General features: G+C 38.5%; 1 protein-coding gene across 1 annotated transcript; it reads right to left on the bottom strand.

Annotated features, from left to right (window-relative positions):
• Positions 1-4,312: 4,312 nt before the first annotated feature.
• LOC306764504 (DNA repair protein XRCC4-like) lies at positions 4,313-23,256 on the bottom strand (the record flags this gene model as incomplete). Its single annotated transcript, XM_079251678.1, has 7 exons — positions 4,313-4,428; positions 6,481-6,572; positions 6,647-6,739; positions 7,097-7,252; positions 7,625-7,791; positions 22,100-22,296; positions 23,118-23,256. The coding sequence occupies 7 exons, from the start codon at positions 23,254-23,256 to the stop codon at positions 4,313-4,315; spliced, it is 960 nt and encodes a 319-aa protein (XP_079107804.1).
• Positions 23,257-25,066: the final 1,810 nt, after the last annotated feature.

Below are 25,066 nucleotides of genomic sequence, written 5' to 3'. Positions count from 1 at the left end.
GAGCATGCAGCGGTCAAAGTGAGGGATAACCATGGCATGTACCAAAGGGTTTTCCTCATGTTGTTGAATCCAAAGCAGCAAACTGCATACATAAAGGTGATGAGGAACAAAGAAACACAAGAGAATTACCATTGATCACACTCCCACGCAGTATCAGTGTACTACAAGCTTTGAGATACATCTGCAGAATCCCATTTGGCACGTGCACACAGGCCCAGAAACCTGTGCCCAGCCTAAGGGAACATGATCGGTGTAAAAAGGTACAAATGCCGTTTTACACAGAAATCCAGAGGACAGAAGGCTTACATTCAAAAGGAAGGCTCACTGCTGGTTTTACATAGCTCTGAGACATATTCCTCAAGTTTCAAACAGCTTGCCTAAAGCTTTACTTCGTCTATTTACTACATGTGTCCTGCCCACAGCAGAAAAAACTCTGCAGCCCACTGTGAGCCACGGCAGCAGCAGGTAATCTGTCAAGATCAGCATAATGGAATTACTGGGACTGAAAAAAGGTGCAAAAGATTTTACTGTCAATACAATAAAGGAGTGTAATTTAATAGAATTGCAAATCATTATGTGACAAAGTGGTTTATAATACATTAATAATTATTCATGTTACTTCACATGAACTGAACAATTTCTTCTGCAGTTCAAGTGAACTACGTTGTTCATAAGAGAAAATTGGGAGTAAGATGTCATCTTCAGGTTTCAAAAGCTGCTTGTTTGAGGCTGATTTTCTTCAGACGTTACAGGACAAGGTGGAGTGCAGCGAGACCACAGCACAGCCAAGTCAGACAAAGACCACTCTGTCTTACTGCAGCTCTGTGGCAGGAAAGCAGGAAGACTCCTGTCACTTCCCTGGATGATGAGAATTCTACAGGTGCACTCGGTAAGTGAATGACGATGATAAGCCAGTGACTGATTGTTTAATTTCAGGCTGGGTCAGCCATCATTGTTGTCTACCAGTGTTGACCCCTTCAGCTGCACGAGCACGTGTGCAGCTGATTGATCCAGATCAGCGGATCCCATCCCGGGGTTCCCCAGAGAGCACAGAGGATTCACAAGGTTTCGACTGTTGGAAAGTAGTCCGGGTACATGGTGAAAACGGAGGAAGTAACCAGACTCAGTCCAGAACCTTTCTTTAAGGCGAACATTTGATTTTCAACCTTTTGTTCATAGTACAATGCAGAAAATATCATCTTGAAAGCCTGTCACACATACAGCCTCTCTTCCTCTCCTGTTAGCTTCTGAAACTGATCAGAACTAAAATAATAGAAATAATAATCATAACATGTCCTTATTTGAACATACCACTTCCCCAAAATCAAGGTGAATGTAAGGGACAAGTGGGGAATGATTACAATCATGTCACAGTTGTACAGAGCTCATTTAACTGTTGAAATTAAAACCATTTGCACACAGAGAGGAGTTGAACTGTGAAAAGACATGCACAGTTTCTCTACAGGGCAGAGGAGGGTCCATGAGTTTTCTGGTTGTTGCATGGTTGCCCTGAATGACAACAACTTCCATGACCATGATATTTACTCAGTCAGTAAAATATGACACTCATACATAATATTTGAGGGTTATTCTTTATTTTTATTTTAGTGGTTAAAATCTAACTTAAGGTAGTGAGAAAACACAAATCAGTGATGAACAACTGTAAATGTTTCCCTCCAACACAACACGATAAATTTGACGCTTGGTTGATTGAGACTACATCTGTTTAAACATGTTACATTGACTTTACAGAATGTACACAAACCAAGATATGTGTTTATATTGTTTAGTATTTGCTGTTTGAACACCAGCAGGCCTACTAACACTGACTAAGTAATTAGGTGCTCAATGACATAAATTGGAGGGTGGGGTGGGGGAGACTGTACTGTCCCCCTTTTCTCTCTCTCATCCCTAACATTGATTTAGCTTTTTTCCCCACAACACACTGTAAAATAAAACTTCAGGAGAAAAATTAATCATATCTGCAGTTAAACTGCAATTTGTTGAATTTGCTTGAAGTTAGAAAAATTGACAAAAACAGAAATGCACAACTGGAAAGAACACTGCAAATACTGCATAATAAAACTCTATGCATGTAAAGGTCCATTAACATACCCAGAAACAAAAAAGAGTGTTTCTCTTTCATATACTTTTGATTACATACATACATTTTTAACTTACTGGATTGAACACATCTAAAGGTCATGTCATTTTACAAATGTCTAAATGCATTTGTAACATAAAAAGAAAAAAGAACTTTATAAAAAAAAATTACAGAACAGATGTTGCTTTTACATGATTCAAAATCAGATCTGTAAGCAACATTTCAGACAAAACCAGTGAAAAATTCAGACCAGCATCCCGAATTGTTCCCAGTTTATCTCATCATGTTGCCATGCACTCATCTGTAAATTAGCCTTTGTCAGTTTCTTCTAGTTCCCTTTGTAAAATACCTAATTGATGAGGTGCATAGAGGAGAAAGTGGGGCATTCCTATGGGGATTACTAAACCAGCAAGAACGTGTTGCAGGAGGATTATCCAAGCGGCCACCCGTGGTCCTCAGCAGACAAAAAGGTATCAACAAAATGACAAAAGACGGCAAGAGGGTCTAAAAGCCAAAGGCAGAATGGTCAGATAAAGACCCTGAACAGGTTGCTTCAATGGTCTCAGCGTGAAGAAACACTGCAGTGACCTCAGGACCTAAACACGGTTGCAGAGAAAAAGAAGACAGTAAGAATCAACCTACTGGAAAACACCCATCAGGTAGTTCTGATCACAGAATGACTAAATAAAAGAGCATAAAAGAAGAAAAAGAGGCAAATCAGATTAATTTTTGCAGGATATAGTTCAGAGAGTGGAAATTAAAGAGCTTATTTTCAGAATAAAAAGAGGGAGGACAACTACAATAAGACTTGATGGGTATTCAGGAACACAGCAGCTTCAGCTTCGTGCTGCTGACACACTGTTTTCGGGGTGTCCTTCAGTAGTCTTAGTCTCCAGTGGGTGTCAAACTGAGCTGAATCTGAGAAGCAACTAAATTTCAGTTGAAGTTAGACTCAAGTTGCTTTCATACTCCTGGTCCAGATAATCAAACACAAGCTTTTGGCAGCAACATAATCAGTTCTTCAGGAAGCAGCAGGAAATGGAAAGTGTCATATAAGGCTTTTTACAGGAGCACAGACTGGTGGTGAGCTGCATTCAGGAGAGTTTGGGAGAAAATGGCATCATTAACTGTTTAATTTTGATGTACTGAAGACAAAAGCCAAGCAGAGATTTCCATGAGAGCTGTGGCAGGTAAATTGTCACATTTAAAGCAAACCAGATGGCAGTAACGCACTCCGGTTTTCTGAAATCCAATTTAACAATGTGGGACATTAAACATTGGAACTTATGAGCACCGCTGGGACACCGTTGCCTAGTTGATGTTGTTTTGGTTGTCCGTGGTGCTGTAAACTTGACTGGCAAATGGGAGCTTGCCATATTGTCTATTCCTTGAAGAAAAGGGTGGAGGCGACACAAAAAAACAGAAGAAATTGGAATAAAGAGTAGAGAGGAGGAAAAAGTTTGAAGCAAAACAAACATTGCATTCAAAATGCAAAATTCCCCCTTTAATATGAAGTTGGTCTTTGAAAAAACAGTTCAATATACTTTGATATGATTTAACTGTAATGTGTTATTAAATGTGTAAAGATGTAAATGAGAAGTGAAGACGTATATATAACCCATTGTTTTTCATGCTGTATTATTTATCATTTGGCAGCCCACACCTGAACGTAACACGTATTAACACAACACACCTGGACAAGTGAAAATTACTGTCATTAAATAAAGTTGTCATGTTTACCTCTTCTTGTATGCAACACCACTAACAGAAGCTATGCAGGTAGTTGTATGTTACACCCCTCTGTGGGCTTGTTCATATAATGATGACAGAAAAAATGAGCTTTCTTATGCAGTAAACTGAATTAATGCCACAAAAGGATTTTAGTACAGTTATTCATATCTGCTCGTTTCACAGCAGAAATGAAAAAAACCTGAGAAAATTTACTTTCAAGTTTTTAACTGATTTGGGATTAATTAGTTCTCTGTAGAGACTGTGTGTTTTCTGGTCATGAAATCTGATAATAATCTTATGAGAAAAAAAAATGACCAACAGCCTGCGATACTGTACTTTGAAAAAGACCTGTAATAACTTATTAATAAGTTTCAACTTTGTACTAATAATCAAAAGTTATTTGTGGAGAAGCTGCACCAGAAAAATTTAAAACATGGTTTGCACTAGTTATCAAACCAACCTGTGGTTTTATCTTTGCTAAGAGGAGTGTGTGCTTGGAGTGTGAAGCAACCGACGCTCCTGTCTCGGCGCTTCATCTTCACTATCAGAAAATGTCTGGTCGATTGTGATGCCCTGTGGCACCAAATCCCGCCCTGGATAAAAAAGCAAAGAATTCAGTTATATTCATAAATAAACAGCTGCTCTACAAAGAAGAAAAGAAGATGTAACAAAAAGACACTTCACGTTCTGAAGATCTGTCTCCATCGCAACCTCTTTCAACCTGGGACAACTTCACAACTTTTATCGGCAACAGATCTGGCATTCCACACAAGTTTGGTCACAATCGATTATATACACAGAGAAAAACACACCTGTTTGCCCTTTAACACTGCTGCTAGCCTATTCGCATTCAAAGATCGGCAGATTAAGTAGTTCTGCCAGAACAAAGAAGCACTCGATCTGAACTGATCAGGAGATAAAACTTAAAATGAAGGCTACGGTCGATCATGTGTACACAGTTTAATGAATAAAGCACGTTTGGTGTCTCTATTTCTTCGTTTCTCCCCGTCACGTTCTGATCCCTCAAGTGACACTACCTTTCTCCTCTCCTTTATTTCTCTTTCTCTCTCTCTCTCTCTCCCTCCCTCTCTCTCTCTCTCCCTTATCTTCAAGTCCCTCCCTTGTGAATGATGCTTCCTGTGTTGTCACTATCAGAAGTTAAGCCTGGAGGGAGCAGGTCAAAGAGAGCCCCTAGCTCTGCTTAGCATGAAAACACAGCCAAGGGCTCAAAGGTCAACAAAGGCTAAGCATGTCAAAGGGGAAAATCGTAGCCCACTCAAACATCAGACTGCTATGGTGTATTGTGTCTGATCTGAGCCAAGATTTGCAATAGAAAATGGGTGGGGACTCACTAAAACAGTTCTGTCAGTGGAGTGTTAAATGACTTGTATGGTGAACGACTTTATTTACATAACAGTCTGTGGTGCTGATTTCTGCATGTTACATGTCGTCTCATCGTGGGGAAGATAAATATGAATTAATTAGTTGCTGGGGCTACTAAGCTAAGCTGTGCAAACATCTAACTTGGTAGAAGCCACTGACATGAATACATGGCTTGTTTCCACCACTTTGCTTTTTGGTCAGGAGAGAAACACCCAGAAATGAAGGTTTTTTTTTTTTGGACAGTTTTAATGTTATGGAATTTAAAACAATGAATTAAGCATCAGGAGAGGTCATTGACCATTAAAAAACACAAGAAAGCATTGTAAAAGGGCTGCTAACACCCACCGGTAAGGCCAGAAGAGGATACATGCATGTGAGCAAGCAAGTAAATAAGAGCAAAACAACACAAGCTGTTTGAGTCACTACAGCATCAATGTGTGTTTGTAACTTTATTATTCGCTTAGGGTGACATGAGTTTGGCTCTGAACACAAACAGCCATTGAGAAAGTAATCGTGGGGGTTATCCCTGCAATCTCCAGTTGTAGTATGAGGGGGTATGACACAGCACATGTGATGTCATACGTCGGCTCTGTGTGATGTAGGAGCAGGAAGACCACCTCATAGTTGGCCGTGCTGAAGCAATCACAGCAAGTGTTTCCCAGAAATGAGCCTCAACCCACAGCTTGCATATTCAGTTCCAATTTACTGTTCAGTTTGAGACGTAAAACTCAAGTTTCACACGGTCCGCGTGGATATCTAACTCACACCCTGTTCTAAGGTATGACATCACAAAGAGTACTGGGAAGGAGAGGGGGTTTATTTGGCATGCACAAAGCTTTGACAGCCTGTTCCACTAAGATACGGTGTATCTGTAAGAGTTAAGCAGAGTGTGTTCATGGTGCAACACTGTAAGAGAACATTTTAAGAAAGCCGTTTGATGAGAAATTAGATGGTAAAATAAGTGAAACTTAAGACAGGAAGAGTCAGAGGTTGCCAACTCTTTTTTAAGTTTTGAATGACTTTCTGAAGTTTGCTCGGGTTTTTTGGCCTCATCTTCCTTTTTTCCAAGATGACTGATTGGTGTATTTCAATCTGTGTTGTCCTCTAACATGAAGTACCAGGATATATACATTTTTTTAACTAATTATTGTCATTGATTTATTCTGTTGTATTAAATTCTGCCATTTTTAAAAGCTCATATTTTGCTATAACGTTAGGCACAATCTGTCCATTATTTTCTCCTATTGAAAACATATACATGCCTGTGATGAGGATAGTCGGCTCTTGAGATGGATGGATGCTCTGCTCTCTTCTATCCCGACTGCCATCATCCCTCTGTGATGTATCCTTGTCACTGAGAGGAATTTCATTAAAAACAGGCGTTAGAAGAAACAATATCTCTACCATCTGTTTTTTATCTAATATTACTGGCCATAGGGGCAGGTAACAAAGCCATCTTCGCTCCTGGCATATAAGGACACAAGCTCACTGCTGTGCAGAAACCAGAAGAGGAGCAAACACCTAGATATGACAAGCACATATGTGCACCCGTTGGGCTCAAGGAAGTCCAAGAAACAACATTTGTATTTTGAATTGATGCCATTGGCATGTTGACTGCAGACATGCAATAAAAGTTTTACTTGTAAAACATTTAACTCTGGACTAAATTAAGTGAATTATCTTTCCTTTTCTCTCCTGAAACATTCCCCGGTCGCCTATAATAAGTACATATGTGCAGATACTTTCCATTAAAATAAATGGGTCACATTATGCAATGTTTTTATTGTTTTAAGAATCTTCTGTTGGAGAATTTAATGCAAACAGTTTTCTTTTCATTAAACATGTGGCAGACAGATTATTTAAAATCAGCATGCAAACCTTTCCTCTTCCGTCTGTTGGTGTTCGGCACGGCGGAGCTGGTGGACAGCATCCTGTAGGTCTCTGATCTTTGCCTTCTTTTCATTTAGTACCATGACAAAGCGTGAGTACAATTCCCTTTCTAACACCTCTTTTTTGTTAATTTGCTGCTCCAGCCTGTTGGGATAAACACATGAACATGTGCAAACTCATACATAAACATGTTTTAAAGGGAGATTCTTTTTAGTTTGCTTTGCTTTTTTACACTTATGTTAATGTCCAAAACCTGTGTGACACTCACCATTCAACCACAGCAGATTCCATTCATCAACAATTCATTTAATAAAACAGATGAAGAGCACACATAAGTCTAATAAGTAACATCCATGAAAAAAAGGACATTAAATTTGATCATTTTAACTTCACTTCCACAAGCCTTTAACTCATTATGGCTGGTTGGAATCTAAACAACACATGCAAACAACACAAACATTAAAAACTACCTCTAGACCACCAAATTATCCAAAGTATTTCCTTTTTTGTTCTTACTCTGTCAGTATTAGGTGCTGTTCCTGTGTCAGTTTACGATTCTCCTCAGACAACTGGCAATTTTCTCTCTCCAGGTCTTTGTTGCGTTGGAGTGACTGGCCAATCATCTCCCGGATGAGCTCAAGAGGGTCCGGAGCTGGCTGCAGCTCCACAGAGCCCAACTCAACCTGTAAAAAGAAGGACAGATGAGTGATAACAGATGATAAAATGACAAAACAAGGTAAAATCCCAGTGAACTAAGATGTTGCATTGCAGCTTTAGAAAATAAGTTTTCTTTGCAGGTTTGCATGCTTTGTCATTCATGGGCAGCAGAAGAGTTTACCAACGTGGATGAGAAAAACATCATGATCCTGTTTTCCCTGCAAACAGTGACACATAAACTCTCATTTAATCCATGAAACAAATGATTCATCTGACTTCCATAATCAGATAACAGTAAAAGAAGAGCAAGCACTCGCACCTTACTGCCAGCATGACTAGTTCTGCAACAGGTCCAACAAATATTGCATAACATTTTCTTCAAAGTGTCAGATTTTTCTCAAGGTGATGAAGTGCTTTCATGAGCCCGGGAGAAACAGAATGAATTCACTGGTCATCAGTAAAGTATGTAAGACAGAACAAAGATTCCTCTCTGTTAATTCTTGTCAGTGACTCTTTGGAATCACATCCAGGCTTCAGATGTCATAAAGCATTCCTCATTTGGTTTCATCTTGGCTCTAATTCACACAACAAGACTGAGGAAATGCAGCCTGCTGCAGGAAAAGTAGAGAAACAACAGGACCGTTTTGCTGGTGTAAAATATTTTCAAAATTTCACGGTAGATATTGATTTTAAGTAGGAAAAACTTATCTGCTTATACTTCAAATAGCAATAAATTCAGAATCAACCAAGTTGCATCATTTGACCCAATATGTGTCCAAAGTTTACATGATCTATGCCGGTTGCCTTGATTTTTCTTTTCCTCTCTCACCCTCGCACGCACGCACGCACGCACGCACACGCACGCACGCACACACACACACCTAGTACTGCTTATGATACACTGAAAAACCAGAAGGTTATACGGTGCTAAATCTTTACTGGGTTGTGCTGAGGTCGCAGACCCACTATAATAAAGCCACCATCTTCAAAAGCGCTCATAAAATAGTTGTCATTTTTGTTCAGGACTAATGTTGTCCCAGCAGGCCACACAGCTGTTTTACTCTCTGTTGCTGAACTTGAACATGTCACTGAACGGACACTGGCTTTCTGCCGCTCCCACAGATTTGCATTCTCAGCAGCTTAGTTATTGTGTTATCTTTTCATTTTTTAAATGATTGATTGGCTGATTCCTTTATTTCGAACAGTTGTCAGTTTATAACTCCAACATAGATAATAAAGGAATCAATCAATCTTTTAATTTTATCTTTTGTTTTTGCTCATCTCCTCTTTACTTTCCATTTCTCTCACTTATCTGTCAAAAGGCAGATAGAAATGCTTCATTTTTATTCATAAAACCAACACAAAACACTATCAAGCAAAATCCTGTTTGACAGCAGCAACGTCCCCGATTCTCCAGGATTCTGTGTGAAATCTAAATAAAAACAGGATAAAATAATTCACAACAGAGCACACAAAATATAAAAATTGTTCAAAATGTGTCATTTAATCGCTCACATCCCACAAAAGTAAATAGCACTAACAAGAAACAACTGTTGGAACATCAAATCAAATCAGCTCATTAGGTTGACTGGCAACAGATCAATAACGTGATTGGGTATGAAAATTGTAAAGATGGGCAGAGATTAAGCAATCTGAAAGAAACTGTCACCAAACTGTGGATACATTTTTGAAAATCCAACATTATTCTGTTAAGGCTTGTGAAAACTAATATTACTAATATTCTATAATATACAGCCCACAGATCTGCCGTTATCTTTATGCACAAGAGAATAAACTTGAAATCAGTAATGGATATTTGTGATTTCTGGGCTGAATAATTCAATGAATATTCAATGAAATCAAAATAATTGGACTGAAGAAATAAACTTTTATTTCAAGTTAAAACTAAATGAGTTCACGATGCAATACAAACACTAGGATAGGTCTGACCGTAATCAGTCACTATGTATTTACATTTGAAGGTTCAATATATGTTTAAAAGTTTTACTTTCTGCCTTTAATTTCCATGTTGCTGAAAATTAGTAAATCAATTGTACTATAAAGATTACCGCGGAACACTAGAGAATGAAGCACTTTTCCAAAAGGACTGTTGCATCATTGGCATATCTGCACACCAACCTTCTCCTGCATCTGCTCTGCATTGGTGCAACACATAGCTTTGTCAACCCCAGTTTAACCATAATAACCTTTTTTTCCAGTCACTTGATTGTCAATCAAAACAAATATACAGGAAAAAACTCCAAGTGTGGGCAACTCTTGCTTATGTTGATCATTCATCTGAGCTTTCATGGACTCAACAAAGGACTGCTTTGTGATGAAGTGAAATTATTTACGTAGCAGAAATAATGATTGTGCAATGGACCTCATGTCTGTGGCTTTGTTTTTATTTTTATTTTTTTAACATTTCCTCTGCCTTCCTCTGAGCTTAACGATTCATCAACAAGTAGATTTAGTTGCACTTCTGTGGTTATGCAAGATGGTTCAGCATTAATCTGAAAAGGTGCAATTAGTGTAATTAGAGATGATGGATGATGTTTATCCTGGTCATGATTGTAATTTTAAGCAGTGTAAGTGATCATTTCTATTTCCAAGATATATCAGCGTATAAACTACAGTAAGCTGCAGACTACCATATGTTTGCACGTGTGCAGGGTAGCAAAATTTGAGGAGAGAGAAAAAAAAAGGAAAGGCTTTGATCTTTCCTCAAACCTCCCTTCCATCTTTTATTTAAACCCCTACACTTCTTGCCATCTATACCTAAATCTTTGCTGTACCTGAGGAAGGTCTTATGACAATAAATCAGCCACCTGAGAATGGATATTGGTAAGGCTTTGAACTCTCTGACATGCTGAGCACACTGATATTTCCACACTTCAAAGAATCGTGTAATGCCCTACATTTACAGTACAAGTCTCAATCCATAATAATAACTTGGACTTTGTCAAGCTTTGCTTTACCCACTGACACTGTTTAAGAGCATAAATCTTGCTAACCAGCACATGACCAGTTAAAGACACCAGAAAACAGACATCTAAACTGCTGGGTGCACAACCTGGTTTTACTTCATTAAAATTTGGATTTGAAACTCAGCTGTTGTTTATTTATTCGGCTCCCGTTGTTTTTAAATACCAAAGGTTGCAAGTTTCACTGTCTTTAGTCTCAGCTTTTTGTGGGGGCCTATTACAGTAAACACATAAATTCCACATCACCAAAAGTTTACCTTTACTGCTACGAAAGAGGAAGAATTACACCAAACAAGCTATAAATCTGAAAATGTAGCCGAGCAGCAAGCTGATTTCCAGTGAAAGGCAGAGTATGAAAAAAAGAATCAATCCAGCACTGCTTCTTATGAGCTTCGTTTTCTCTCCTGAGAAGCAAAGATAAAGTTAAAGGTCACCCGACATGCTGTTGCCAACCTCTGCCAAGGCGTGGGAGGTCAGACTGTCTGTCTGTGGTGACCAACCCACTGCCACATTCTTCTCCCCAACTGAAATAACAATAACGTAAGAGCAATGTTAGCAACCATTTCAGCTTCTAACAGACTTAAAGCAGGGTGTATTACATAAGGTGGGCTAACTTTAGACATGTAGGCACAAAGATGATGCCACTCAAATTAGATCCAAAGCCGCCTAAACCTTTTATTATAAACAATTCATTTTGAATCGGTTATTTAAAGGAATTGAGTCTACTTTGACCTGTAGGAAAAGTATCCTATATCCTCGTCTGTTTAACCATCTCATAGAAGTATATGACTGATTAATTGAATTTATGTCCTTTTACATTTCATCTTCTTCTGTGAATAGATCACATCAGCCACATGCAGTTTATTTTAAACAGCAACGTTTTATGTTGAATAAATAAAACAGTTTTCATTTTGAAATACTTTCTATGCTTAAAACAGTGGCACAGAAGCAAAAAAAAGACCATTCATTACATTTTATTGCCCTGAAAGTTGTACTATTTATTTACATCCTGATATCCACATCTGGATTTAGCCATATGTGTGAAAAAAGTTCTCTTTTTCTAACAAAACTGATCCAACATAACGTGATTCAGTATGTGTGGTCTAGTTGTTTGTTTGTGTGTGTCTTAAGACAGCCAGTCAGACCATTAGGCCAAATGTTGATGTAGGTGTGCAGGACAACAGTCCCACTGAAAATGATACCCTAACATGCTGTGGGAACACAGAGAACACAAAACCTTTGTTATCACATCATCTGGCTTTGCTGAGCAAAATCATCCTCGTTTCCACAGAATCGAAGTGCAAAACCTCCTCTTTATACAAGATTTAACATAATTAAAATAACAAAAATGTCACTAACCTTTATATTGGTGATTTACTAACATGAACTACAACGTTAAAAAAAGTTTTCACACTAAAATGTACCCGGAGGACAAGAAAGTCTAATCCAAAACATAATGAAAGTTCAGTTTCAGGGATCAATCTTCTTACTGATTAATTTATTTTTAATGTGCATTTTAGAATAAACTTTTTTCCAAGGAAACAGGGAAGTGAGTGGGTGAGAACTGTGTGGATGGCAAAGAGACTGTGTTAAAGGGTGGATGCTGGCACTCGTATGGAAACTGTGGGCAAAGTTGTTGGCATCAGCTTGTCCCATAACTTCCCTCATCAGCCTGTGAAGAGGTGTGAGGTCAGATAGAGAGCAGGAAGTGAGGGGCAACAATCAGTCAGGCCATTCCTGATAACAGACTTCCACATAAGCAACAAGCAAGCTGCAGTGCAGGACAAAAACAAAGAGCGATCCAAAGATATTTTCAATGAGGTATTGGAGGTTTCGTAGATATTTGCATCAAGGAAGGAAACATTTTGTCATTATAGTTTTATAAAGATATTTAAATTATAACTTTGACGGGATACGTTGAACTCATTAATGAGAGCAGAACAGCTGATTCGTAGGAAGACTCTTCAGTGTGGCCAGCTTAGCTTCTAGATGTACCACAGTGACCCAGACACTTAAACACAACTGGAAAATCTAGAAGTGCACAATTCTGGTTTTGCTTATCTTGTCTGAAAGAAAGCTGCATTTTTGGTCTTTTTACTTCAAAGTCATCATCCAAGCACCCAGGATACTCTTAAGGAATTTAAAATTTACATTATGAACTATGAATGTATCCTCATGAGCATTTCATTAGATGATAACTTCATTTTTAAAGCCGTGTCAGTCTCTGCTTCAGTTTTTATTCTCGACCAGTCGAACTTGGTAAGTAATTTCTAACAGTTGTGATGAACGTTGCTACGGGATTCTGGAATAAATTAACAGGATGAATGTGACACTGATTATCCTATGTTGTCATAGATAAATTAGTACACAGGGGACTCCAGCTGTGCAACATGACGCCAACAACAAATTTCACTGCAGTAGTCCATGTTCCGTTATTCTCATTAAATCATTCCAAATGAAGTGGGGAATTATGCTTTGTGTAGTGTGTGTGTTTATACACACAACCTGCATATGCCAGAACAATTATTTTCAAGAGATGGAAAAGGAAATAATGAAGGTTATTGTGTTAGCAGCTTTTGTGTTTCATGGCTCTGTTTTTAGGTGTGTTTTCTTTATTACTCAGATTTCCTCTAATTACTTACCAGTAGATGTAAAAATGATCGCAATAAAGCAGCTCTTTACTTTTGAGTATTGTACCAAGTATCATCAAACCAATTATAACACAAAATTACATCATCGGGAATTTTGCATGTACATTAGGAAAGACTCAAAATGTTTGCATGCAGTTAGTGCAAGGTAATGTGCAACAATGCTGCTTAATCAGGACTTTTAATCAGACTGCTGTCTGCGTTCCATTGCAGCAGTGCAGGAATGATCATATTGACTCCTGTTAAAAGTCGGGTAGGTAATCTTGCGCAGAGACATTTTTTACTCTGGGTGAAGTGGTTCCTCGTCCTGATAGCAATTCTGTACATTTTGTAACCATGAACAATGGAAATCTGTCAAAATTCTGACCAATCAAAACGTTCGGACCGAATTGAAGTTGTTCATTTCTTATATTCTGTAAGCTTCTTCTCCCGGCTCCTCCTCCCAAAGCGCATCCCTGATAGCAACAAACGGCACATAAGTGGCTTGATAGGATGAATATGCAAAGTAGCAAAGAAACTCGAAAGCAAACATGGCTGAGAAAATGCAGGAAGGATTTCCCCGACCCGGCTCGGTTTATTTGCCTCCTCCTGTTAAACAGCCGAGAAAGAGAAAATTGTTGGTGGAAAAAGCTGCAAACTAGAAAAGCACTCTGAGAGCGCAAACCTCCGCCAAGGCCTTTAAAAAGTTACTGGATCCAAATGGTGATGCATATCACCACCAAAATTTAATCAGTTCTTCCTTTACACATTTCCAACAACTCTTTAAAAAATTAAATTAAAATTTGTCCACAACTTTTTGAGTTACCTTGAACACAAATACAAAAACAAATAAACGACAGTAAAAACATAGCCTCCTTGGTGGAGGTAAGAAAAAAGTCTTGGATCACATAAGGAGCAAAACCAGAGGGGGAGGAGCCAAGACAGGGTGCCACTTTCAAATCCCCAACATTACCTACCCCAGCTTTGAAAGGTGGTAAAATGCCTCTTTTCAGCTCCCAAATGTCGGCTTTTGACAGTAAACCTATTTCAACAAGAGCGACAAAAAAAAAAAAAAAAACACAATAACCTGGTGGTGAATAGTGCCACATCAACAGTTGTACTGCACAGCTTTACAGAACTGGAGATATTTCATGCTGTGCACTGGGCAATTGTGTGTTTATCTCTGCAACGATGGAGGTTACGGATTTAGCAGGGTTACCTCGTATTTCTATCAGTTACTACATGCCTCAAAAACTTATGGATATTCAATGAAATCAAAATTATAGAACTCAGAAATGTAATAAGGAACAAGTGATTATATTTTGGGGATGATCAGGATCCCTTCTGGACCCAGGAATTTTTTAAAGGATTCTTACGGAGGAAATATGAATAATTTTTCTATTACAGCTTCTACCTCAACAGATTATGCCCAGAATTGTTGGCATGAAAACTAATAAAAAATGACAAGATGACATAATTGTAGATATTAAAAGACACAAACAGTGAACCCAGATTGCCACCACCAGAGAAAATACTTATTTGTTCAATAACTTCAAAACTATAGTCATTTGTTTCACCTTGGTGTCTAAGTGTTTGTTTCCAGGGTCAAGGATTCTAAATAAGATGTAGCATCTATCCTGATGATGGAAATAGACAGTGACATTAGCTTATATAAGATTGTTTGCATGGGATTGGCAACTGGGTGAGCTGTTGTTCCTTCCTGGGTTTTTCTCAGTGAGTGACCCTATGGCTTGGTGGAGGTCTGCACTCTGAGTTTTTGCCCACATTTATCTTACTATTTGTTTTATGCAAAAACTACAGGGTGGATTTTTGTGATTTTTTGTGAATGGGTCTTACTTGGTCTAACTTAGATTCCATTCAACTTTGGGAATGATCTGGAAGGAATTGTGGACACAGGAATTTTTAAAAGGATTCTTCACAGTATGTGTGGAAATGAGGTGCCTGGCGGAGGTCTGTACTCTCTGAATGCTTCTCCAGTTAAAACTGTGAGGACTTATGACTAGCTTCTTTTCAAACCCAGGACGGGAACTATGGTGCAGCCACAAAGTGCTAAAACCAGTTTAAAACCAGCTAAACACATATGTTCAGAAATAATCTGACACATAATCATACTATCTGGAATTGTTATAAAGTGATGTTGAAAACTCCAGTTTAGTCCTACGTCAGTCAGAGTTACATGATCCTGTTTTGCTTTGAAAGACTGTTTCTTTTTTTTCGATCGTCAAGTGAAAATAGCCTTATTCAATTTGTGTACAAAATATATAAATATATATAAAAAGGATCAAGTTTTTGTTGTTCATGATAAACAAAAAAAACTGATGTCTGACTTTGAACCTGGGGCCTCATTCATAAAGCTGTCGCACGCACAAAACCCTGTGTATGCCAATTATAGTCAACTTTTGAGATTTATAAAAAACATGACTTGGCGGTAAAATGTCCCTACATCCACGCCAACTCTGACCCTGGCGTACGCACAAAACCTGGAGAAACAAGAAAATCAATTTGTTCAAAATTAAATATAAACTTTCAAACAAAATTTGGATCATTATAATTATTGGAAAAAATGAGGAAAATGCATATTTGATATCGATACTCCACCACGAAAATAATCTGGGTTTACAACAGAAATGTTAATAAGAATGTTAACCACTAAAATATGTTCTAAAACAAAGTAGTTCTGTATATTATAAAAGCCAGTTCACGCAATTAATACGTCACACAATATGCTGTAATTGAAATAAAGTTCTAAATGAATAATTACAATTAAAATGACATGGTTGACATGCAAAATTCCCTAATTTTAAGCTATGACCAGAGCATTTTGCCCTCCACCTGTAGATGTACAGTGCACGAAGTGATGGTTGTATATAAAATGCACCCCACCGTGTAAAGACGCACAGTGGTTTATCTGTCCCTGTTGCACATGGAAATGGTGCATAGAAGACTCTGGAGTAAGCAAATTTTCAGAGATAATGATCGCCTCTTGAGCCCGTCACCTTCCAAAGGAAACTGACTGACAGGGGCAGCTCACTACTTTTCCCAACCCAGAGCACAGAGTAACAGTACCATGTGCACTACAGCCAGACATGCTGTGGTGTAGCAGCCATGATGAAGGGCAGGCGGAGGTGCCTCGATGCACTTAGGGGGAAATCTGTTGCACACCTGCAAAGGTGTCCAATATAGTGGAGGCATATACTACATAACACAGCACTAAAATGGGACATAGCACGTCCACAAGTGACAGGTGCTTTTGTCCCCGATCTCAAACACATCCCCTCATGTTGGAACTAAACGATGCTGCTTTACGCATCATCTAGAAGTGATGCAGCACAGGTAGAGAATTCTTATTTATTCACAATCACAAGTTTTTGTTTTAGTGTCATTTCTGTCAGGGTGGTCTTTCTTTCTCCACAACTCCTGCACCACCTCCTTGATGGCAATTATTGTGTCCTATGCAAGGACACGGCTGCTGGGTGGCACAAGGTACAATGGAATCACTGGCCTCATCCTCTCCAACCACAGCTGCAAACCCAGTCAGGACACAGGAACTCCAGTATTTTCCCAGTAAATAAACAGGAGTCAGAGACCTCTCATTTGTGTCTGTACGTTCATTTTACAATCTGAAACAAAGGAATAAACCACCTGCTGCATCTGGGGCCTCTGGCGCATTTGGTTCCAGTGAATCTGTGGACCGGTCATTTTCTCTACCAGTTTCTGATCTGTGGGAGGGAGCAGCAGCACCCCCTTCCTCCCATCCAGACATACTCCTCTTGTGGCCATCAATGTGCTTTCTCCTTCCGTTTTATGTCGGTCGTCTGATGAGATGGGTTGATACCATCTGTCACCTGCTGACACTCCTCTTGCCTTTCTGGCGTCTGTGATGTTCATCTCGCCTCCACCAGATAAAATATTTTTACATTTTACAACGTTGTCTGTTAGAATTTCTACCTCACATTCCAGAAAAGTCCTCTGTTTTTGCTATTTTTCATCCTGAACCGTCATGGAAATGAGATTGATTAATGTTTAACAGGGGTGTCCACCTGATCTTTTATATAACAAGATGCTCCCTCATTTTTGCCAAATTTAGAATCAATCCTGATTTATAAAGAGAAACAGGCTTGAGACATGTGTGTGGACTACTTTAAAATCGGTATGTTTCTTTGTGTCACATTTCCTGTTTTCCATATGTACGCCACCTGTAGTCATTTTTGCTACGCACAGTTTTATAAATGAGGCCCCTGGTGTCACCAGTAAATATGTAATGTTTAAGCAGCTCAGCAATCGCAAACCCGCAGGGGACTTTACTTTGCTGGGTGTATAACACTGTTGCCATGTCGGATTTCCTGGTTGGTTCTAAATGAACAGCCGGCATTGACAGGTTTCGGTAAATGTGATCCTTCAAAAATAGACCTGGTGTGTATGTTTAGCAAAGATCTGCGACAAGGTGCTTGTAGGACGCATCTAACACGCACCACAACGCAATAAGAGTGAGCCAAACCATTGGTTAAAAAGGCCATAATTAACTCCAGAGGCTGTAGCACACATGCACCGGGTGGGAATTGGGTTTTAGTGTCATTGACTCCCCTTTCTTTTTTTTTCTTTTTTTAATTACTCGTGATAATAAACACTAAGTTTAGGCTTTAAGTACACTGAAATTACTGAAAGGTGAAAAGTTTTTAATCAGCTGATATTTAGGTGAGGCTGCATGCACTTCAGCTGCATCTAAAAGTTTGGAATCCTTGTTAACATTTCTGTTGCTAATAAATCAATTGGAGATGAACTGACCTGTAATATCTGAAGACTTCAGAGGAGCGATATATACAAGAGAGCTAAAGGAACATATTAAATTAGGATTCTTCTGTAGTAGATATTTGTCAAAATTCCCCAAACAAGATCCAATCAGCTTTTTCAATTAAAACAAAATAAAATGCAGAGAGCAGGTCAATAAAGAAAGACAAGTCTACTTTTTTTTTCTTTTTTGCCATCAATGATAGATGGATACTTAAACACACATTAAGGAGGAGATAATGTTGGACCTACTCATGAAAAACATCTGTTTAGTAGTAATCTAACAACAAGTACCCAATTACATTCATCATTACAACTACTGGGGTCAAATTCATAAAACATTAATGTCAGGTTAAGTTCACCACCTGTTTTGTCTCTAACCTCTTTTCTTCTACTCCCAAAGGAAACTTGACAAATTTCAGCACCCTCAAATTATCTGGCTGGGAAAACGTGTTCCACTTTTTAGTCCAGGGTATGTTAAAAAAAAAAAAAGACAGCAAAGAAGCAGATGTTAGACACAAGAGGTGCTTACTTTGCAATGCAAATGCCACACAGAATCTGAGATTGTCCTCGTCACACATTTGCAACAATAAAGTAAACTTGAACACATTTAGGACACTGGCAAGTATTTTGTGTAATCCAATTGTTCCCTTTTATTAAATGAAAATTAATTACATGACGATGTAATTAGTGCAATGTCCAAACCAGTTATTTTTAATTTAGAGCAGACAAGTCTCAGTAGGGCTTTTTCATACAGTAAGAATATGATGTGTGCATTAAATCAGGGATATTTATAAAAAGTAAAAGTTTTTACTGTTTAACTGGGAATTCTTACCATTGTAAAAGTATTTTAATACCTGAACATCTCATTTGATGACACTTCATATTTCAATTTTTTCTGTGTAAAGAGACCACAGGTTGTCTAAAGAGTGCATGGATCCATCAATAAATGCGTTAGAAAGCTCTAGTGACTTAAGCTGTATTATGACAGGATTAGTTTTACCTAGGTAACACGTGTAATAAATTATTTAATAAATTAAGTCTGTTTTATTCACACAAAATAACCAAAGTCTAAAAATTAACCAAAATTTACAGACATTGCCCCGATATGATGTCAACAAACTTCCACCTTGACACCACCCAAGTTCATTGCGTAACTACATCAACTGTGTTTCAATTTTCTTCTATTAATTTAAGTGGCTGGTACAAAAGGAAGTGTTGCCCAGTAGGCTACTAACAGTAAAATAGTCTTCCTCCACACTGCAGTGGATGAAGTGATCCAATATTCGTACCCTATGTTGCTCCTTTTCAGTCTTTTCTTTTTGCCTTCGTACATTATGGGCTGAAAGGGTCTTGTTGGTCCAGGACCCAAAAAAAGCTGTCAAAGCACTCCAATGCAGCCTCCATTTTCACCAAAATGAAAATAAAATGCATCGAGGAAACAAATTCTACAAATTATGTAGCAGATCCCACCCATTTCAGACCAAATCACAGAGATGTATATCTGCATGGGATTAGTATTATGACAGGACCTCGGAGTTCAGATAAATACAGTAGGTCATTTGCTTCATAAAATACCAAAAAAGTGTGTGCCAAAACCATGGTCACTTCAGAGGTTAAATGGGTTTTATTGGAGGCAGATGGCAATATGAAACATGTTAAGATGAATAATGTTGTCTGTCTGTGGGCTGAGATCAGAAAGTTGGGTGTTTAACAACAAAACTTCAGCAGCTCATCAACTCGATGCATCTACTCTCATAGTTTAAAAACCATAACTTCAACAGCAGACTGGTGGTCTGACTGGGAATACTATGACCTTGCCCAGTATCTGGGCAGATGATCATGTAGCATACAAAGACTTTCAGCACTGTCTGCTGTAATTGCCAATCATTATCAGAGACTCCTCTTGGCCCCAGATTCACATTTAATCAGTGTGTTCTTCTTTTATTGATCTGTTTGGGGGTTTTTTTTGTGTATAAGTCAGTAATTGTTCATTCCACCATTTCATTTTGCAATTAAAACAGCTAACTTTTTCAACTAAAAGTCTGTATCTGAACCAAAACACCTAGCAGTAACAGTACATTTCCCCTAAAGATGCATGCGAGGATATCTTTGATGGATTTCTCAGCTATCTGCTCAACTTTGTGTACAGCTACTTTTGGTTGAAGTTCTTGTAGAGATTCTGAAATGCCTGTTATGACGTCTGTGCTGAAATTTTGTCTGCAGTACATCTTCCTCTTGGCTATGTGGTAGTTTTATTGCAGCGCATGTTTGTATTTACCCTAAAGAGACCTGTTTTTAGATGGCTTTCATATCACCAATATGACTAAATGACTGCCTGTCGCCCAAAGCCAGCTGGGATAGGCTCCAGCTTCCCCGCGACCCTGAATTGCATTAAGCGGTTCAGAAAATAAATGAATTTGACTAAATGTTTGTTGTATTATGTTGCTTTTTGTTTGAGCTTTTTGTTTATTTTGTTTTGTTGTGTTTCATTTCATTTTGTTTGTTGTTTCATGAACACCTTTGTTTTATATTGGCTGAATACTTTATTTTCTTTTCTTTGCTTCAGAGCAGGCTATGTGCGAGCATCATAATGATGCTGTATATGGAATGTGCGTTTTAGAGGAATACTGGGATGCTGAATCTACAACTGGAATTCTAGGAGGTTTTCAAGTCCTGAACAAAGATCACGCTCTAGCCTGCACTGTGGAATGTGTAACTGTGTGTAGCATATTGCAATTTTTTTTTTTAACTTTTCTAAAATGCATGAACACATAGGCACACATCTATACAGTACCTCATATAGACAGAGAATGTCAAGGCAAGCAGGAGAAAGAAAAGTCTAATCAACTGTTGTTGAAGAATACATGTGGACAGCTCTGTCCATAAATCAGGACTTTATGGTTTCTACAGTGTTCCTAACCTCCTGGCCTTCTTTCTCTGGTCAGCTCTGTTAGCACAGCATCCCAGGACCCCAAGTGACCTGCTCCCTAAAGGCAACAGCACCCTCTCACAGTTTGGAAGAATAACATCAAAATCCACTGAAAGAACCATGACCTGTCCTTTATCAAATGTGTCACTCATTGTGAACTGTCTTCAAACATCAGACTTTTGTTTAACCCATGCCTCTGACGATTTTCTGTATTTGTGAGTCACTGTTGCAAATATTTAACATAAGATTCCAGTCAACAAAACTTCTTTAGTCCTTTACTGTTTTTAAGAGTTACTTCACTGTGTTACTAGTGAATGGGAAGTATCTGTGGCTTTTCCACAGTGGCCTAAGGGAAGCCAGGTCTTTATAATTCTGCTGTCATGTGGGGGACTATGAACCTTATCTTTAAAACAGCCCCCCAGTTAAAAAATAAAAAAATAAAAAAATAAAAAACCACCTTATTTCTATTTTCATTGTGTCATTACAGGCATTTTACCTGAGGGAACAACGACAGCGGAGAGGGAAATATTACTATGGGATAAAAATGTGAAATACTGACACAACTACCCCACTGATTTTAAACACTTAAACCCAGTTCCAGATCTTATCACACAGCATTAACGACTGACTTCCAGCAGTTTCAGAACTGTAGATTAAGTCCAGTCTGAAAGGTGATGGAAGCACATACAGCACCAGCCTCGAAGTATTACACCCCTTGATTTGCAGATTATAATTTCAAAGCCTTCAATTCAGCATTTAACTGTATTTTTGTTTTTTCTTTATTTGTTTTGCAATTTTTAAGAGCAAAGAGCCATATAATGCTCTGCATTATGAAGGGATACTACACTACAACAGCCTTGCCAATATTAATGCATAACCTATTATTTAGCATATATACATGCTTTTAATATGGGGGCTTCTTAATGCTGGTCAGGTAGAGGGTCTGATATAGTTAAATGAAATATAAAAACAAATATCTCACCAAAATATCTTGACAGATCTTTTGATAAGAGAGGTGGGAGTGATCTGGAGAAAGGTGGAAGCAAAACTCTTCTTTGTCATTCTTTCTGCCTCCTCTTTCCTCTTCACATTTAGTTAGAGCCTGAAGAAGATCACCAACATATTTCTCCTTTGTAACTCCCATGTCATTGGCTTCCTTTGTCACCTCATCCTCTGAAACTGACAAAATAAGGGCACTGATCAAACAACTGATTTCCTTGAAAGGCATTTTTCTAATTTTTGCACGATTTTAAAGTTGTGCAGCTGAGAGAAACTGAACAAAGACAAAGGGTTGATGGAAGGTTGTAGGACAAAACCATAAACATTAATTATGTAGTAACACACAAGTGCATGTGAAAGCAGATTTATAAGGAAGCACACAGAGAAACTAATTGGAATGTCGTCAGCTGCTGCACAGCTGCTCATGTGGGCTTGAAGGTCCCAATTAACACATCAAACACCAAAACACTGTCGACCCAGAAGCCCACACATAGCTGTCACAACCCCATCTCTACCTGTCAACTCTGCAGATGGACGGCAAAAAAAAACAAAAAACTATTAAGTAGTTATGTTCCAGGTGTACCCTCCGCTCCTCCTCTTCTGAAAATACATAGTCATGTACATATGTAGCTCATGCAAACACACACAAAGTATTGACTCAAGCATACAAAGACAAGCTTTGTAGATTTTAATCTACTTTATACACCTGTAAGCTGCAGCATATGGGTGAAGTGGAATGATGACACAAGGTCACTGCTGTCCCGCTACTTAAAGGACTAGAACAGTTACAACATTATGAGTTGGGGTCAGCCAGGTGCCTACAGGTTTTTCGGCAGCCTGATGAATGGTACACCTGGTGACAACCCGGTCTAGCCAGCAGTGAAAAGATCCAAATCTCTACGGAACACTTGAGCCTAAAATTATGGGTCATTTATAACTAATACATCTTCAGAATGACTTGCAAATGATTTGACTAATCTTTCCACATCTAACATCCTTACCTTCTCCAATCCACGCCGAGCTGCCATCAGTGAGTGCTAAGGTGAAGCCAGCACCTAGATCTCCAGCCCAGTCCACGCGCAGAAAGTATGGGATGCTGGTATTGGTGCTTATTGTAATCTGACGAACTGTATAGCTCATGTCTCTTAAACGGCCTTTCTCCCTGCAGGAAATCAAAAACAGTTCATTTAAAACCTTAAGAAAGATGTAATTATAATAAGTGTTTCCAGCCACAACAACCCCATCATTGCGTTCACCTTATCTCGGCCTTCTGTTAGCATCAGGTCCTGGGACCTCTGCTAAACACACCCCCACCCAATTGATTCAGTTTGATGCCCTAAAGTTGCATTAATCCTCCTGCTTAGTCAGTGTTCTTCATTTGGATTTGGTTAATAAATAAATAAAGAGTTTCCCATGTGTGTCTTCAGTGGGGTCTGTGAGTCAGTAGGACCACACGAAGATTAACAAGTTTTGGCAGGTTTTTGTGGGTTAGTGTGTGCTGCCTACCACCAGCAATGTAATTACATACTGTTAAAGAAAAACACAGGAATATTACTGAAAAGCCCAAGTAGCAGTCAGATTTATTTCATTGTGTTCATTTGTTCAAATATACAAAGTAAATGTATCTCTCAGGTGTGGACATATCCGATTAAGAATGTGTTTAACCTCATTTGTCTTGTTAAGCTTTACTTACAAAGATCAGTAGCAACATTAAACATAACTATTCAGACTAAAGATGATCAAATCAGGTAAATTCAGTGTTTTATTAATTATTTTTATGTTCAAATAGTCAAGATAGTTTAGGAGAAATACGAGTTTGGTTATTTTTTCCATATCCATGTCAGTCTATTGCAGGCTAAGCAAACTCCATGAGATCCATTTACCAACCACCACTTCATGCTGGGAGGCTGAATCACTATTAGCCAAAACCACAGTGATAAATATTCTTAGCATAGTTGTTCTTTGGCTAAAGTTTACACTTACTACTAAAGTCAAGACAAAGTAGCATTGAAAAGAGTTCATACTGAACTAATGAGATTGGTTTTTTTTGTTAGTTTATCTTAGCCTTGCAAGATGATCAATAACTTAAAGCCCATTTAGTTTCCTGCAACATTTTGTTCTTTTTCATAAATTGTTTGAAAAACTTTTACTTGATTATGGATGCCCAGTCCAGAACATGTGATTACTACTTCCACAAGAAGTGAGAGGTGACTTGGACAGCTTTCCTACTTAAACACAGGGCAAAGTGCGCTGCAATGGAGGAAAAACGACAGCTAAATTAGATGTTAGCCTGGAAAGGTTTGAAAAACATGAAAATGAGCGCCTACACACATTATGCTGTAAGTTAAATATGACAACATATTTCTTTTTTTAAGTCTATGTATTCTCTGTCATGCAGTGTGACAGAAGGTCAAGGTTATTCAAGATTAGACACACAGAAGAGATCTCACACAGAAATACCAACATACATTTTCCACACACACCACACTTCCCATCTGCACATGTACCAAAGAAACATGTAATAGATTAAAGTTGACCCTTTGTGCTTCAAGATAGGGTGCGGCTGGACGAATGAGGTAGCTGAAGGCATCAACTTTAACCTCATAAAGTAAACCCAGCTACTCATTACTTACTGTAACATCTGTTGTGCAGGGACGATGACCCTGTCGTAATGACAGAAGCGCACTTCAATTAAATAAACAGCACTGTCTGTCAGGAATGGACAGCCGCGCAAAGCCATCAAAGCCAATTCTGAAGTCTTACTGTCAGCATCTGCTCAGTTACTCGGTCCACAGACAGTACCTCGAATGCCTAAATCATCTTACAGCTTTGACACATGTGTTCTTTTCATACTTCTTCTGTATTTTTTTGTTTTTTAGCTCAGCCTTTTCATCGTCATAACTATCGCATTGCATCATATCACGATAAACTGTTCCCCTTAATGTAAACT

The sequence above is a fragment of the Telmatherina bonti genome, assembly GCF_933228915.1.
Source record: "Telmatherina bonti genome assembly, chromosome: 13".
Taxonomy (NCBI): domain Eukaryota; kingdom Metazoa; phylum Chordata; class Actinopteri; order Atheriniformes; family Telmatherinidae; genus Telmatherina; species Telmatherina bonti.
The sequence above is the reverse complement of the archived record's forward strand: the minus strand, read 5'-3'. Positions and strand labels throughout refer to the sequence as shown.